This window comes from Xenopus laevis, chromosome 4L (genome assembly GCF_017654675.1).
Source record: "Xenopus laevis strain J_2021 chromosome 4L, Xenopus_laevis_v10.1, whole genome shotgun sequence".
In the NCBI taxonomy this organism is placed as follows: Eukaryota; Metazoa; Chordata; class Amphibia; order Anura; family Pipidae; genus Xenopus; species Xenopus laevis.
This window is the reverse complement of record NC_054377.1, coordinates 4510762-4528220: the sequence shown is the minus strand read 5'-3', so window position 1 is coordinate 4528220 and position 17459 is coordinate 4510762. Positions and strand designations below refer to the sequence as shown.

At 42.8% G+C, this 17459-nt stretch overlaps 1 protein-coding gene across 1 annotated transcript; it reads right to left on the bottom strand.

Moving 5' to 3' along the window:
* Window positions 1–13011: 13011 nt before the first annotated feature.
* On the bottom strand, window positions 13012–17032 carry mgat4g.L (MGAT4 family member G L homeolog). The gene is given in 3 exon segments (XM_018257292.2): window positions 13012–14191; window positions 14528–14675; window positions 16581–17032. Coding segments are annotated over 3 exon segments (1422 nt in total). The 5' UTR covers window positions 16692–17032; the 3' UTR covers window positions 13012–13028.
* Window positions 17033–17459: the final 427 nt, after the last annotated feature.

Here is a 17459-nt window from a genome sequence, read left to right as displayed (position 1 = left end):
GAAAACGTCTTTATTTGTGGGGAACAATCTAAAAACAACTGAATTTAAAAAAAGTGTTTGAAAGGTGAACAACCCCTTTAATATCTTGGAATGAAAAAAGAATAAATAATGAATGTAAATGACAAAAGCACTTAGAATAGCTCCCTTATTTATTTACTTATTTTAAAGGTTTACTTATCCTTTAAACATTCTTGTGTTTTCCTTCCTTTGTAGTTATTTTGTAGCGATTTTTTGGGCTTCTTTTGAAGAGCCTCTTGGCTAGTTCGGGGCTGGTTTCGTAGCTGAATTTGGCTGGTTTTGAAAAATAAGACCTGGCAACCCTGGTCCCCGTTCCAGTGAGAACGCGAACGCCAACCTTCCATGGGACTCGACACGTAGAACAAAAGGCGCTTGTGTGAACTCGAATGCTCCCCTCACAGATCTCATGATCTAGTCGAATCACAATGAGCCTGTAACGGATCAGATTTGTCCCCAAAGATTGAAGATTGGGTCCAATTTGGGTCTTAATAGCTCTGTTTTTTGTCATATTAAAAGCTCAGATTTCAGTCTTTGGTGTAATTTAAAGGTTATATGGGTTTGTTTGTCCTGCCCCAGCCACTAACACCAAGATCCCCCCTGGCAGCAGGGTAGGAAATGCAAATGAAGTTTCCAGATAAAGGGTAACTAATCCTTCCCTGTGTCTTGTTAGACCATTGTTCTTATCCAGAGTGTATATGTAGAATCCCTGCAATAATAGACCAAGCCAGTGGTGTATCTGCAGGGGGAGCTGGGCAGACCCCACGGCCATGGGGGAGCTCACAGACAATAGGGGCCCTTTGAAGGATAAGTAAACCTTTAAAATAAGTGAATTTAAAATTGATGAAGGGGCTATTCTAAGAAATTTTGTCATTTACATTCATTATTTTTTTTTTTTTAATTTCACATGTACTGTTACTATGAATTGTGTTACAACAGCGCCACCTGCTGGTCAGTTTCCCACCAGTCTGACCACCAAGTAGTCAAGGAAGTTGTCAGGAGAAAGAAAGAGGCTGATGTTCTTCTGCTTAGGAAAGATGTGAGAAAGGTTTATAATTTTATTCCTAAACAGAAGAACATCAGTCTCTTTCTTTTCTCTTTCTTTCTTGGCTGGTTTTTAAAATTACAAACCAGCCAAAGGCCCAAAGAATACCTTGGCTAGTTTGTACCTACAAAACCTGCCTGGGCTTTAAATTAGTTGCCCAATTTGGCTGGAAAACCGCCAACCTGGCAACCCTGATGGGGACACTTTATGGGAGCCAGATGGGTGCTGCTGGCCATGCATTCTCTCTCTCTCTCTCTCTCTCTCTCTCTCTCTCTCTCTCTCTCTCTCGTTTCTTTCTTTCTTTCTTTCTTTCTTTCTTTCTTTCTTTCTTTCTTTCTTTCTTTCTTTCTCTGTCTCTCTCGCTCTCTGTGTCTTTCTTTCTTTCTTTCTTTCTTTCTTTCTTTCTTTCTTTCTTTCTTTCTCTGTGTCTCTCTCGCACTCTGTGTCTGTCTGTCTGTCTCTCTCTCTCTCTCGTTCTTTCTTTCTTTCTCTGTGTCTCTCTCGCTCTCTGTGTCTCTCTCTCTCTCTCTCTCGTTCTTTCTTTCTTTCTCTGTGTCTCTCTCGCACTCTGTGTCTGTCTGTCTGTCTCTCTCTCTCTCTCGTTCTTTCTTTCTTTCTTTCTCTGTGTCTCTCTCGCTCTCTGTGTCTCTCTCTCTCTCTCTCTCTCTCGTTCTTTCTTTCTTTCTCTGTGTCTCTCTCGCTCTCTGTGTCTGTCTGTCTCTCTTTCTCTCTCTCTCGTTCTTTCTTTCTTTCTTTCTTTCTTTCTTTCTTTCTTTCTTTCTTTCTTTCTTTCTTTCTTTCTCTGTGTGTCTCTCGCTCTCTGTCTGTCTGTCTGTCTCTCTTTCTTTCTCTCTCTCTTTCTCTCTTCTCTCTCTCTCTACGTTTGTCCCCAAAGCTCAGAACAAAACGGGTTCTTTCAGGACCTCTCACATAACACGGCCCCCTCTCTCCGCCGGACACTGAGAAGGAAATGAGTTTTTTTGGCACAGGTTGCCTAAGTGGGTAACATAATCTGCTTTAAAGAGGCGGCAGCTACAACAATTGTGCGGGAGAAGAAAATGCCTATTAAGCCGTCGGTAGCTTTATTTGCTGCACTTGCCGAGTGATTAGTCACATCAGAGGCTCTTCAGGGGGCCACCCGGCTCATTTATTTGTTATTGTTAAAGGACAAGTAACTCCGATGGTTCCGTGCTTGTGCTTCGGATCGAAATGCATGTTTTCAGCCCAAAAAAAGCTTCTCCATGGGCTGAATTATTTGTCCCGTGTGCCATTAGCTGAATAACTTTATAGAGCCCAAGTTATCCTAAATGACCTTTAAAGGGGTGGTTCACCTTTAAGTTAACTTTAAGAATATTATGGAATGACTCATTCTAAGCAACATTTTAATTGGTCTTCATTATATATATATTCTTAGTTTTTGTTGAATTATTTGCTAATGTATTATTATTGCTAATTTTTCATCTTTCTATTCAGGCCTCTCCTATTCATATTCCAGTCTCATATTCAAATCAGTGCATGGTTGGACCGTAGCAACCAGACGGCTGAAACTGCAAACTGGAGAGCTGCTGAATAAAAAATTTATAAATATTATATTTTAAAAATATTTTTAAAAATAAAATTCACTTTTAAACGCATGAAATGTTGGCAGTGAAGCTCTAATGGGAGAAAAAAACCAGCTCTAGAAGTTAGAGGCCTGACAATGGGATTAGATTGTTTGCCCCCAAGGAGTGACAACAACATTTCCCACAAATATTTTCCATAAATTACTAAGTATATTGCACACAAGGTACATTTTAATTACTGAAGATCTCCCCTCCCCCCAGCTAAACCGCACATTGCGCAAGCCTCTATATGTTTTCTCTCTGAAATAATAGACCTTTTTTTTTTCATTACGGCTTTATTTAATTAAATTTGCCTTAAAACCAGGGTCGCCCGGGGGCAGTTGAGATCTTCGCTTGAACTTCTACTCCTGTATCTTCAGCGTTTTTAAAAATCATAGAAAATATCATGTGAAATTGGATTTGGGGGTCCTTCAATGGGCCACAAATATGGCAGTGCTTAGTAAAGAGTAGCACCTTCCTATCTGACTTTAATCTTGCTTTATGGTCATGATATTCATTCGGGATCAGGCTCATTGCAGCTTAATTTACCCTTTATCTATAAAGGGATTCTGTCATGATTTTTATGATGTAGTTTCTAAATGACACTGTTTACACTGCAAATAATTGACTGTACAATATAAAATTGAATTCCTGAACCAGCAAGTGTATTTAGTTGTAATATTGGTGTGTAGGTGCATCTCAGGTCATTTTGCCTGGTCATGTGATTTCAGAAAGAGCCAGCACTTTAGGATGGAACTGCTTTCTGGCAGCCTGTTGTTTCTCCTACTCAATGTAACTGAATGTGTCTCAGTGGGACCTGGATTTTACTATTGAGTGTTGTTCTTAGATCTACCAGGCAGCTGTTATCTTGTGTTAGGGAGCTGCTATCTGGTTACCTTCCCATTGTTCTGTTGTTTGGCTGCTGGGGGGAAAGGAAGGGGGTGATATCACTCCAACTTGCAGTACAGCAGTAAAGAGTGACTGAAGTTTATCAGAGCACAAGTTACATGACTGGGGGCAGCTGGGAAACTGACAATATGTCAGATTTCAAAATTAAATATAAAAAAATCTGTTCTGCTCTTTTAAGAAACTGATTTCAGTGCAGATTTCAGTGTATCCCTTTAAAAATGCCGGCCTGTAGCTGGGAGAGAAGAACTAAGGAGACTCGACAAAGACAGAGCCAACAAAACCTCGGAACATGTAAAGCAAATATGAACTCGGATGAGACTGAATATAACAGCCTTGTAAAAGGTCAGGTTAAAGAATTATGTGATAAAATTATCACTAACTGGACTGGGTTTTATTTATTGGAACAGCACAAGGGCAGCTTGGCTTACAGATTAATATGGGGATAATAGGGAGTTGATCCCACAAATCGGCCCTCCCCATCCATCAGCCACTCAATCCGGCCGGGCCCTTTGCCCTTAATGGCTCCCTGCAATGTGATCTTGTTGTTATTTAAAAGATCTTTCCCAGTCTGTGAGTTGAATTGAGTCCTGGGGAAGCTCAGACGAGGCACATTTTCTCTCTCTGATGGATCAGGTAATGTTCTTCCATGATGGATGAGATCTGCAGGGGTTTAACAGAATTCCCCCCTCCCACCCCGTTGGTTCTGCTGAGCTGATCTAAGTCATGGTTTGTTTTTTTAGAAAAAAACAGAGGGCCCCTGTACCATGCAGGGCCCCTGTATAGCTGCACTGACTATATATATATATATATATATATATATATATATATATATATATATATATATATATATATCCATACTCACAGGTGCAGAATTACCAACATCTAATGAGGAGCAGACATGAAACTGATTGGCTGCCTCAGTTCTGGTGTCACCCAATCTCTGTCGCCCATTGGAGGCAGGTAACAGTGATTTGCTGTTTTGTTTATTCTAACAAGTACATGGGGTAATGTGTCCCAGCAAGAGGCATTTGGGGAAACGCGATGAATCTGATAGTGTCTTCACTTTCCTGATCCATCATTCACTTGATACCCTGGCGATAAAATATTTAGATGCCCAGGAATGGCATCTCTGTGACGCGCCCTTTGTTACAGCCGATCTGTGGGTGAATATCACTCATTCATAATGAGTAATTAGCAACTAGTTATTCTTTGTCTGTAATGACATTGCTGTATTAGAGGCAGAGATGGATTAAACCGAAATGGGCCCTTGGCATGGTAGTAAATTGGGGCCCTATCCTTTGGCTGCCAACGTACTGTCCCTCCTGTATATAAAACACACAGCTGTCTGTAGGGAGTTTATTGTAGAGCAGCTGCTGTTGGTACGAAGAATGAAAATGCCAGGTAGGGCAAGGTTAGAGGAAGATGGAGACAGTAGGACAAGACGGAGACAGTAGGGCAAGATGGAGACAGTAGGGCAAGATGGAGACAGTAGGACAAGACGGAGACAGTAGGGCAAGATGGAGACAGTAGGGCAAGATGGAGACAGTAGGGCAAGACGGAGACATTAGAACAAGATGGAGACAGTAGGGCAAGATGGAGACAGTAGGGCAAGACGGAGACATTAGAACAAGACGGAGACAGTAGGGCAAGAGGGAGACAGTAGGGCAAGTTGAAGACAGTAGGACAAGACGAAGACAGTAGGACAAGACGGAGACAGTAAGACAAGATGGAGACAGTAGGACAAAGGACAAGACGGAGACAGTAGGACAAGACTGATACAGTAAGACAAGATGGAGACTGTAGGGCAAGATGGAGACAGTAGGGCAAGATGGAGACAGTAGGGCAAGATGGAGACAGTAGGGCAAAGGACAAGACGGAGACAGTAGGACAAGACGGATACAGTAAGACAAGATGGAGACAGTAGGGCAAGATGAGACAGTAGGGCAAGATGAGACAGTAGGGCAAGATGGAGACAGTAGGGCAAGATGGAGACAGTAGGACATGACAGAGACAGTAGGGCAAGATAGAGGACAGTAGGACAAGACAGAGACAGTAGGGCAAGATAGAGACAGTAGGACAAGATGAGACTGTAGGGCAAGATGAGTAAATTCTATTTGTAACCCGTGTCTGAGTTCCCCTCGTGGGCACATCCAACTCCAGGTGTAAGTTCTTCTGTCGTGTCTCTACAGAGAGATTACTCATGTCATTGTAGTCAGGGAATTTACAGAGGGCTCCTTGGATCCGAATTCCCTATGGGGCAATTAATGACTCATTGCTGTAACAGTCGCTGCTGCTTTTTATGGAGATCAAAGGCCAAAGAAACAGAAGTTGTCAGTGAGGTGGCACCGTGCCTTTAAATGCAGCCAATGATTTGTTTTACACTTGACATATTATTAGTGTTTTCCAGGCTTGGAACTCCCCACCCCCCATCTGTATGTATTCTATGGCACCCCTTGCTGAAGCCAAAACCAGGAGTTAAATTAACACCCAAGTTAAAATCTTATAGAACCTCATAATATCCCTTAATCTCTGAACCCCCAAACTGGCACAGCACCTGCGAAAACCAGACGGTCCCATTCAGATACAGACAGGTGTCAGTTATGGGTTCCTTTAGCAGAGAGCAGGGAGTTAAGAGATAAACACTGGACTAGGATGGGAAAATACCTCCCTCTCCCTTTATCTCATTTGCCAGTAGTTGGGTAAATAACCCCCAGTCTCAGGCTGATTAAATTGACATAAACTCCCTGCGAGTAAATTAAATCCACGCACTGTTCCCTTTTCTCTGATTCCCAACTGGCCGGGAGTTATAAATCACCTCTAACACCTTCACTGATTTGTGAGACACTTGTGCCACCTGGTGGGCATTGATAATATTGCCAGGGGAACATTAACTGTAACATTTAACATGACCTGTAGGGGGAGCAGACAGGGAGTGGGGGGCAGCGGAGCCAAAAAACTTATGTAAAACTCAGTTCATGGGGCCTTGTAAAGATTTTCCTGTAGGGCCCAATAACTTCTAGTTACGACACTGATCTGGTCATTCTTTTAGCTCAATAAATATTATAACTATATTATATGCTGGGTTACAATATATACATGAGATATATATATATATAAATGCCTTTCCCAAAGGAGAGGGGAGAATATGGAGAGAGCATGGAGATTGGGCAAGGAGAAGGGAGAATATGGAGAGGGCAGAGAGATTAGGCAAGGAGAGGGGAGAATATTGGGAGGACAGAGAGAATAGGCAAGGAGAGGGGAGAATATGGAGAGGGAATGGAGATTAGGCAAGGAGAAGGGAGAATATGGAGAGGGCAGAGAGATTAGGCAAGGAGAGGAGAGAATATGGAGAGGGTAGAGAGATTAGGCAAGGAGAGGGGAAAATATGGAGAGGGTAGAGAGATTGGACAAAGAGAGGGGAGAATATGGAGAGGGTAGAGAGATTGTGCAAGGAGAAGGGAGAATATGGAGAGGACAAGGGGATTGGACAAGGAGTGGGGAGAATATGGAGTGGGTAGAGAGATTAGGCAAGGAGAAGGGAGTATATGGAGAGGGCACGTGGATTGGGCAAGGAGAGGGGAGAATATGGAGAGGGCAGAGAGATTAGGCAAGGAGAGGGGAGAATATGGAGAGGGCAGAGAGATTAGGCAAGGAGAGGGGAGAATATGGAGTGGGCAGAGAATTTGGGGAAGGAGACAGACATTGGGGAAGGAGAGGGGAGAAGTTGGATAGGGGACAGTGATTGAAGTAAAAGGTGGAAGAAGATGGGAAGGACAGGAGAGAAGATGGAAAAGGCACAGTGATAGGATGGAGAGAAGATCTTGAGGACAGAGAGTTTGGAATAGGAAAGGGAACAGAATTGGGGGCAACAGATGGAGGGGGCAGAGAAATTGGAGCAGGGAGAAAATTCAATGGAGGAGGCACAGAATCAAAGATGAAATGGGAAGACTGGACAGGAGCAGGAACAGCAAGTAGGACTTTTTACTGCAATTTGTTATCATTGGTGAAACTGCGTTTAATAAAAACCCTGTGATATGTATATATAAGATCCTATATGGTATATATAATGCTATAAGTTGGCCTTGGGCGGGGCTTTACCTGTATATGTTTGACTATTGGGGGGACCCTGCAATATTGATTTTTAATATTTTTTATACAACTGTATATGTACCACTAGGGGGCAGTGTGATATGTGGATATAGCAGGAAGCTGCTGTCTGAAACATTGCTGGAGTTGCCATATGTGAAAATAAAGGCAGTTTTATCTTTGTGTTATCTTTGTGAAATGGGAGCGCTGGTACCTTTGTGACTTTGGGATACAAGGCGTGTGAAGGTGAACATATCTATTTGCATTCACCCCTTTGAAGACAGTTTGTAACGTGTGCTGGAGAAGCCTTGCAATGATAAGAGTGGAGCCAATACCTAACTGAAGCCTTGACTGAGGCCGACCACACACAGGCAGATTTCATTTGCCCCTTCAGAAAATCAGCAGCTTATCGGCCCATTTGCCATATTATAATGATTTGCACTGGCACAATAATAATCTGATTGTTGTCCTGGGGGTCAAATAATGACATCAACCATATTTGGCCAATAATTGGGAGAGGAACATTTAGTAGAACTCTTTCCAAATTCAAGGCAGCAGTTTGTTTGTTGTACTGTCCCTTCCTCTCTTTCATCACTAGGTGGCGCTGTTATAATGACTTTTTATAATGTCTGAATCATGCAACATATAGCTGGTTTTCACTCGCTACAGAGACTCAGAGTCACTAAAGCAGGGATCCCCAACCTTTAGAACTCGTGAGCAACATTCAGCAGTAAAAGGAGTTGAGGAGCAACACTGGCATGAAAAGATGTTCCTGGGGTGCCAACCAAGGACTGTGATTAGCCATTTAGTAGCCCCTATTGTCAACCTACATTGAGACTCTGTTTGGCAGTGCACCTGGTTTTTATGCAACTAAAACTTGCCTCCAAGCCTGGAATTCAAAAATAAGCTCCTGCTTTGAGGCCACTGAGAGCAACATCCAAGAGGTTGGAGAGTAACATGTTACTCACGAGCTACTGGTTGGGGATCACTGCACTAAAGCAACTGATTTATTTGACTTTTATGTGCAATACCAGGTACATTATCCCTTATAATACATGAGTGATACTCAGAGTTCCCTGTATAACTCAGCCTGCAGCCTTGTGCCTTTATATGGTCACAGAACAACCCCTCAGTGACTTCTAATATCCTTATCATTTACAGTAGGGGTACATTATCCCTTATAATACATGAGTGATACTCAGAGTTCCCTGTATAACTCAGCCTGCAGCCTTGTGCCTTTATATGGTCACAGAACAACCCCTCAGTGACTTCTAATATCCTTATCATTTACAGTAGGGGTACATTATCCCTTATAATACATGAGTGATACTCAGAGTTCCCTGTATAACTCAGCCTGCAGCCTTGTGTCTTTATATGGTCACAGAACAACCCCTCAGTGACTTCTAATATCCTTATCATTTACAGTAGGGGGTACATTATCCCTTATAATACACGAGTGATACTCAGAGTTCCCTGTATAACTCAGCCTGCAGCCTTGTGCCTTTATATGGTCACAGAACAACCCCTCAGTGACTTCTAATATCCTTATCATTTACAGTAGGAGGTACATTATCCCTTATAATACATGAGTGATACTCAGAGTTCCCTGTATAACTCAGCCTGCAGCCTTGTGCCTTTATATGGTCACAGAACAACCCCTCAGTGACTTCTAATATCCTTATCATTTACAGTAGGAGGTACATTATCCCTTATAGTGTCTCTTACATTATGGGGGATTACTGTGTGCATATAACAGCCTGACTAAATATTAATTAAATAATGTTCCATTAGTTGCTCTAAACCACAACCCCATGGACAGAAGCTGCCATATTGATTCTCAGTTTCAGTATTAGCTGATTGTATAGTCCCATGCAAATTTACAGTTGCAGTCAAGGCACCAAATTGAAATGCCCAGCGGGGAAGTGCTGAGTGTGCTGTTACCTAAGGTTATAAAATGAGATTACTTATTTACATGAAAGTTGTATTTTTACCACCCCATGATCCAAATCTGCATTTTTTCCAGTGACAATTCAAAGACAGTCGTCTGACACTGAGAGAAAAGGGAAGAAAGAGATTTGTTTTCTGTACTGGGAACTACATGAAGTCTGGATCTTCCAGTAGGAATCAGATTATAATGGAGTCCAGTCTGTACAAGAAATGGGGGATCAGTCGCTATGGCAAACTCATGGCAAGCCAACAACTGACCAACTGCAACTCTTATTATGCCTTTGGGCTGTGGCATCGGGCAGAGATTAGGCAGAAGTCGATTTTACAGCCTCCTGATGGAAAGCATTTATGATCCATAGTTACATATACACCACAATTGCTCCTCATGTGACTCCCATATGCAGCTCCCTCCCCTGATAAGAGATATTGGGCAATAGACAAGAGCAGGATAAAGAGGCCACAGGGTGTACTCAAGGGGTACAGCATGTGACAATGACTAATAGACAATTAATATGTATAATTATAATAAATAGAGCAGATTTGCCTTTTTTTGCCCATGATTCAGAGTTATATTTACTCTGATTTATTATTAGGGCCACTGATATGATACTAGTGTAGAATCCTGTGATGGCAGCAGTAACATAAGGAATAAAAAATCATGCACTTAGACTAGCACACTCTGATTGCAGCTTACAGGGGGAGGGGCAACAAGTCTGTGACTCAAACAGTGGGTGGCACTAGGACATTGATGACAGCTGACACGAGGCGGGGCAAGGAGTATTTTACTCAAGCAGTGGGTGGGACTAGAACACTCTGATGGCATCTTACAGAGGGAGGGGCGAGGAGTCTGTGACTCAAGCAGTGGGTGGGACTAGAACACTCTGATGGCATCTTACAGAGGGAGGGGCGAGGAGTCTGTGACTCAAGCAGTGGGTGGGACTAGAACACTCTGATGGCAGCTTACAGAGGGAGGGGCAAGGAGTCTGTGACTCAAGCAGTGGGTGGGACTAGAACACTAATGGCAGCTTACAGGAGGAGGGGCAAGGCGTTTTTGACTCAAGCAGTGGGTGGGATTAGAACATTGATGGCAGCTTATAGGGGGAAGGGCAAGGAGTCTGTGACTCAAGAAGTGGGTGAGACTAGAACACTCTATATGTTTACAGGGGAAGATCTGGGAGACTGTAACTCAAGCAGTGGGTGGGACTAGAACAATCTGACAGACGCTTGTAGGGAGTCTGTGACTCAAGCAGTGGGTGTGACTAGAACACTCTGGAAGCTTGTAGGGAGTCTGTGACTCAAGCAGTGGGTGGGACTATAACACTGATGGAAGCTTACAGGGGGAGGACTGGGAGTCTGTGACTCAAGCAGTGGGTGGGACTAGAACACTCTGACAGATGCTTGTAGGGAGTCTGTGGGGCTCATTTATCAACACTGGGCAAATTTGCCCATGGGCAGTTACCTATAGCAACCGATCAGTGATTAGCTTTTTGAAGCCAGCTGCAAGTAGAACAATGAATGCAGCAATTTGATTGTTTGCCATGGGTTTCTGCCCATGGGCAAATTTGCCCAATGTTGATAAATGACCCCCTGTGACTCAAGCAGTGGGTGTGACCGTGGGTGTCTGCAGAAAATTTTCCGGGGGGGGGGCAAGTAAGCAAATATCACATAGAGTGTCATCCCACTGATGATGAACCTATTCACGACAATGCAGAAAATAACCGACTTCAGGCTTCCATGGGGTGGGGAGTTTAAAAATGTTTTGTGGTGTTGGGAATTAAATGTACAAACAAGTTCTTGGAAGTAACTGGTAAAGTCAGGGTGGGGCAACTTTCCCTTCTTGCCCCGTGTGCAGACACTCATGTGCTCATAGCGTAAGAGCGTGTCGGTTTTCTGTACATCAGTCAGCGTGCAAACTTTTATACCTACACCTTTCTGTTCTATATACAATTCTCAGTTCAATTGTGTCAATCAGTAACTTTCCCCTTATCTGTTTCTCTGTGTATTTCCACTCCCTTTCATTAAAAGCCAATACAGTGTAACAGAGATGAAAATAAAGTAGCTGTTATACCAGTTGCGGTGCTTTATCTCCTTCTGCTTGCAATCAAGTGCGCAATGTAAACAAATAAAATCACTGTTTGACGTCTCTCCGGGGGACTTTGTCTCTTGCCAGGTAGGGATGTCCCAGTGCAGAGGAAATTTTATATTGTCGGCAATGTCACACAAGGTTGTGTAGGTATTTAAGGAGGGGTTTTTTCACTGATACAAAGTATTTGCGCCTGGGTAATAAAGCAAATTCATTCTTTGCTCACCCTGTACAGGTAGGCAACACTATCAGCTGTGCTTGAGAAGTGGCTGCCTGGGAAAGACTCCTTAGTATCAATATCTCTGCCCACAGTTCTCCTGGGCTGTATCGGCTCTGAATATAAGGGGCAGTGTTAGCAGCTTGTACAAGGAAAGAGTCCAACAATCAGTGTTTATTTTAGGGAAACCCCTGCAAATGTCTAAGTGCCCCCTTGCCCCTATTTGCGGGATGCCCATGGGTGTGATTAGAACATTCTGATGGAAACTTACAGGGGGAGGGCTGGGAGTCTGTGACTCAAGCAGTGGGTGGGGCTAGAACACTCTGATGGGAACTTACAGGGGGAGGGGTTGAGAGTCTAACTCAAGCAGTGGGTGGGACTAGAACACTCTAATGGCATTTTACAGGGGAAGGGCACAGAAAGTCTTTAACTCAAGCAGTGGGTGGGACTAGAACATTCTGGAAGCTTGTAGGGAGTCTGTGACTCAAGCAGTGGGTGGGACTAGAACACTCTAGAAGTATGCAGGGAGTCTGTGACTCAAGCAGTGGGTGGGACTAGAACACTCTAGAAGTTTGTAGGGAGAATGTGACTCAAGCAGTGGGTGGGACTAGAACACTCTAGAAGTTTGTAGGGAGAATGTGACTCAAGCAGTGGGTGGGACTAGAACACTCTAGAAGTATGTAGGGAGTCTGTGACTCAAGCAGTGGGTGGGACTAGAACACTTTAGAAGTTTGTAGGGAGTATGTGACTCAAGCAGTGGGTGGGAGTAGAACACTGGAAGCTTGTGGGGATTCTGTGACTCAAGCAGTAGGTGGGACTAGAACACTGGAAGCTTGTATGGAGTCTGTGACTCAAGTAGTGGGTGGGAGTAGAACACTCTAATGGCAGTTTACAGGGGGAGGGCACAGAATGTCTTTAACTCAAGCAGTGGGTTCTTTAAAATATTATTGTACATTAAATACAATAAATACATTGTAGTCTTCACAAATTGTTCCTCCCCCCCCCCCAAAACTCCCGTTCCCCAAAATGCCTTTTCCATCAGGTTTGAGCAGATAGAAACCTTACAGCTCAGTTCAGAGCCGACCCAATAAACCACAGTAGTGTTGTCTTTTCTGAAACTTTTTTTTACTTTCTCATCCAAATTCCAATTTTCTGTATTAAAAGCCAGTGTTCTTGAGTGGCAGAGACTTGCACCTTCAAGCAGTCAATGTTCTCCCCCATTGGGTTGTTTATATTATTGCTGCTAAAAACCCCACCATGAAACTCCCCAATGTTTGTGAAGTCTTTGCAGGTCTGGTGACCATTGTCCGTAACCTTCCGTCGCCCCAGTTGTACGTACCCTGATCTCAGCACATCGCCCGGGTGATCTGCCGACCCAGTGACAATTGTGACATTCTCTATGTTAATAGGCTCCTGGAAGACCATGGTGAAGTGACTGGAAGGGGTCAAATTCTTACCCCAGAAGAAATTCGGACCTAAAAAGCAAACATTATCTGCCACGTGATCTAAATAAGCTTCTATGTTGGTAAAACAAGAGGCCGGTGGGCTGTCTCCAAACTTTTCCACCACTTCCACAAACTCTTTGTCCTTCAACTTGTTATGGTTATTTTGGAATGAAGAGTATGTGCCCATGTGCTGGAAGAGCGAAGGTTTGATCCGAATCATCTCCAGTTGGGCTTTCGACCTGTAGAAATGGTCCAACAACCAATCACAAGGCATTTCGTCATAAAACAGCAGCAAGAATCGGGCGAGTTTGGGAAGGTCTAGGTTATGATAGAGCTTCCCAATGTATCCCAGGCTTGAGAAGGTGATGGTGGTCCAAGAGGTCCTCTGAGACTCTATGCCCATTTTAATCCTGGTGAGGAAATTGTGAGCGCATGAGACGTCATCTTCTAGCATGAGGTAGTACTTGGATAAATTAGCGCAGAAATTTACCAGAAAAGCATAATCCACATTCTGCTTGGACCTAAATTTGACCCCGTACAGTGTGGGTCATTGGTAATTCGGCCGTTTTCAGACCGGTCCATGTGGCGGAAAAGTTTTGGGAAGAGGTGGCTTATGTTACTATATCGGAAGGCGCCCGGCACTTGGGATGGTAGAAGCAAACTTCTCATTAATCTCTTGGGCGGTGTTTAAGTTTAGGGACTGGTCCTGGTTGGCCAAATAGACCACAAGGCGGACCTCTTCCAGCTCCCCGGGGCTCAGGTGATTGAAAACAGAATCAATGGTTTCCAGCAAGTAGTTCTGCTTTTTCCTCTTCACAGACGAAATCCCGATGGTCAAGAACCCTTCATGGCAACAAAGAAAAGCGATTAAAATACGTTGACGCAATTGCGAGTTATGCTAAGCAAGGTTTTCCTTCATTTTCCAAGACTTTGGTCAAAACAGTGACATAGTCCTATCGTATTGCGATGTCAAGGGATTTGAACCTCCATGTGCCATGAAGTTTCCTGAGATACCAGAGAATTTCTAGTGATGTCTTATGACATCAGAGGATTTGTTTCCCCAACATCATCTTAGTGATTCTTTCAGGGACATCAGGGGATCTGTAGTTCCACCGATATCTAAGTGAGCCTTAGGTTAATGTTATTCCCACCACCAACACATAGGTAATAGATACTAACGTTTTCCAGTGCCGGGAGTTCCCAGAAGATAATCGTACGGGATGTGCAGAACACCCAGCACGTCTTGCCTCACAGAAAAGTTTTGGGGGGAACATGAGTTCGATACGTTGCTCCTTTGTAGTAACTGTTCCTCAAATTCTTCTCTTTTCTAAAGGCACAGAAAACAAGTGAAAAGCATGGTAAAGCAAAGATGTTGAAGTGGCTTTAAAAATCATTACTCCCCCTTTTATAGGAGGTGCTATATTGATTCCCTTAGACAGTACAATATGAGGGTATAGCTTATTGTGTGCCCAGAACATTCCTTCTCTGTATATTTGTATTTATACATATGGGAGGAGGAGGTGCCATATTGATTCCCTTAGACAGTACAGTATGAGGGTATAGCTTATTGTGTGCCCAGAACATTCCTTCTCTGTATATTTGTATTTATACATAAGGGAGGAGGAGGTGCCATAATTGATTCCCTTAGACAGTACAGTATGAGGGTATAGCTTATTGTGTGCCCAGAACCATTCCTTTCTGTATATTTGTAATTTATACATATGGGAGGAGGAGGTGCCTATTGATTCCCTTAGACAGTACAGTATGAGGGTATAGCTTATTGTGTGCCCAGAACAATCCTTCTCTGTATATTTGTATTTATACATATGGGAGGAGGAGGTGCCATATTGATTCCCTTAGACAGTACAGTATGAGGGTATAGCTTATTGTGTGCCCAGAACATTCCTTCTCTGTATATTTGTATTTATACATATGGAAGGAGGAGGTGCCATATTGATTCCTTAGACAGTACAGTATGAGGGTATAGCTTATTGTGTGCCCAGAACATTCCTTCTCTGTATATTTGTATTTATACATATGGGAGGAGGAGGTGCCATATTGATTCCCTTAGACAGTACAGTATGAGGTATAGCTTATTGTGTGCCCAGAACATTCCTTCTCTGTATATTTGTATTTATACATATGGGAGGAGGAGGTGCCATATTGATTCCCTTAGACAGTACAGTATGAGGGTATAGCTTATTGTGTGCCCAGAACATTCCTTCTCTCTGTATATTTGTATTTATACATATGGGAGGAGGAGGTGCCATATTGATTCCCTTAGACAGTACAGTATGAGGGTATAGCTTATTGTGTGCCCAGAACATTCCTTCTCTGTATATTTGTATTTATACATATGGGAGGAGGGAGGTGCCATATTGATTCCCTTAGACAGTACAGTATGAGGGTATAGCTTATTGTGTGCCCAGAACATTCCTTCTCTTTATATTTGTATTTATACATATGGGAGGAGGGAGGTGCCATATTGATTCCCTTAGACAGTACAGTATGAGGGTATAGCTTATTGTGTGCCCAGAACATTCCTTCTCTATATATTTGTATTTATACATATGGGAGGAGGGAGGTGCCATATTGATTCCCTTAGACAGTACAGTATGAGGCTATAGCTTATTGTGTGCCCAGAACATTCCTTCTCTGTGTATTTGTATTTATACATATGGGAGGAGGAGGTGCCATATTGATTCTCTTAGACAGTACAGTATGAGGGTATAGCTTATTGTGTGCCCAGAACATTCCTTCTCTGTGTATTTGTATTTATACATATGGGAGGAGGAGGTGCCATATTGATTCCCTTAGACAGTACAGTATGAGGGTATAGCTTATTGTGTGCCCAGAACATTCCTTCTCTGTATATTTGTATTTATACATATGGGAGAAGGAGGTGCCATATTGATTCCCTTAGACAGTACAGTATGAGGGTATAGCTTATTGTGTGCCCAGAACATTCCTTCTCTGCATATTTGTATTTATACATATGGGAGGAGGAGGTGCCATATTGATTCCCTTAGACAGTACAGTATGAGGGTATAGCTTATTGTGTGCCCAGAACATTCCTTCTCTGTATATTTGTATTTACATATGGGTAGGAGGTGCCATATTGTTTTCTTATGGAGGATAGGAACTTCCAGAACTTTCACTATATACATAATTATAATTTGATTTACACTATATATATACATATATGTAATTTAAGTAAATTCCCATTATTTACCTGGACAGAATCCCTGCAGTCACACTCCGTCCCCTTCTTCTTTAGCACGACAGTCAGGCAGAGTACGACCATTAACACAAAGAAAAACTGAGATAAATGCCATATTCTCATCTTCAAAAAAAACCAAATTCTTGGGACAGCGATTCTGAGTGTCTGGAATATAAAGAAATGTTCCCTAAAGTCATCAGGACCAGAAAAAAAAAACAATTCCCTATGATTCGAAGGAATAAAGGATTAAACCTTCTGAAACCCAAATATATTTATATTCTGTACTGGGCAGGTCCTTGTAACGAGAACAATAATTAACAGCCGGGGAAACGACAATTATAAGTAATATGGGCGGGGATAAGTCACAAGGATAGGTAGGTGGGCGGGGCCTAGTTTGTGCAACTTAAACCTTTTACCCTTATTTATTGAGCCGTGACTGAAACATGATCTCACTTGCTAATCGTATACATTTTATCACCCGGAAGTCCAGAGTTATTACAGGTAATAGGGCACCTCCCTTTTAAATTCAAAGAATAATGAAGTGGCATTTATTCGTTTTAATCCACATTTGAAGCTGGTTGCGCTTTTCTAAATGTTTAAGGCACCTTCCCAGCTGAGACCCAATTATATGGGGAGGCGCTGGACCCCGTTGCAGTGCATTAGCCTAAGAAATTTTTGGGACCCGCCATATACAGATTATACGTTTTGGTGGCATCTATTCAATTTTTGGTACCCAGAATGATTTTTCTTTTTAATAGGGGGGTCTGCAAGGGGGGACAACTTTTGCCTCTCTTACTGCAACCTTTATATGGAGTCCCTTAGGCGTTTAGGATTTGAGTTATGGCAAAGTAATTAATCTATACAAAAGTTTTAAAGTCACAATCTGATTTT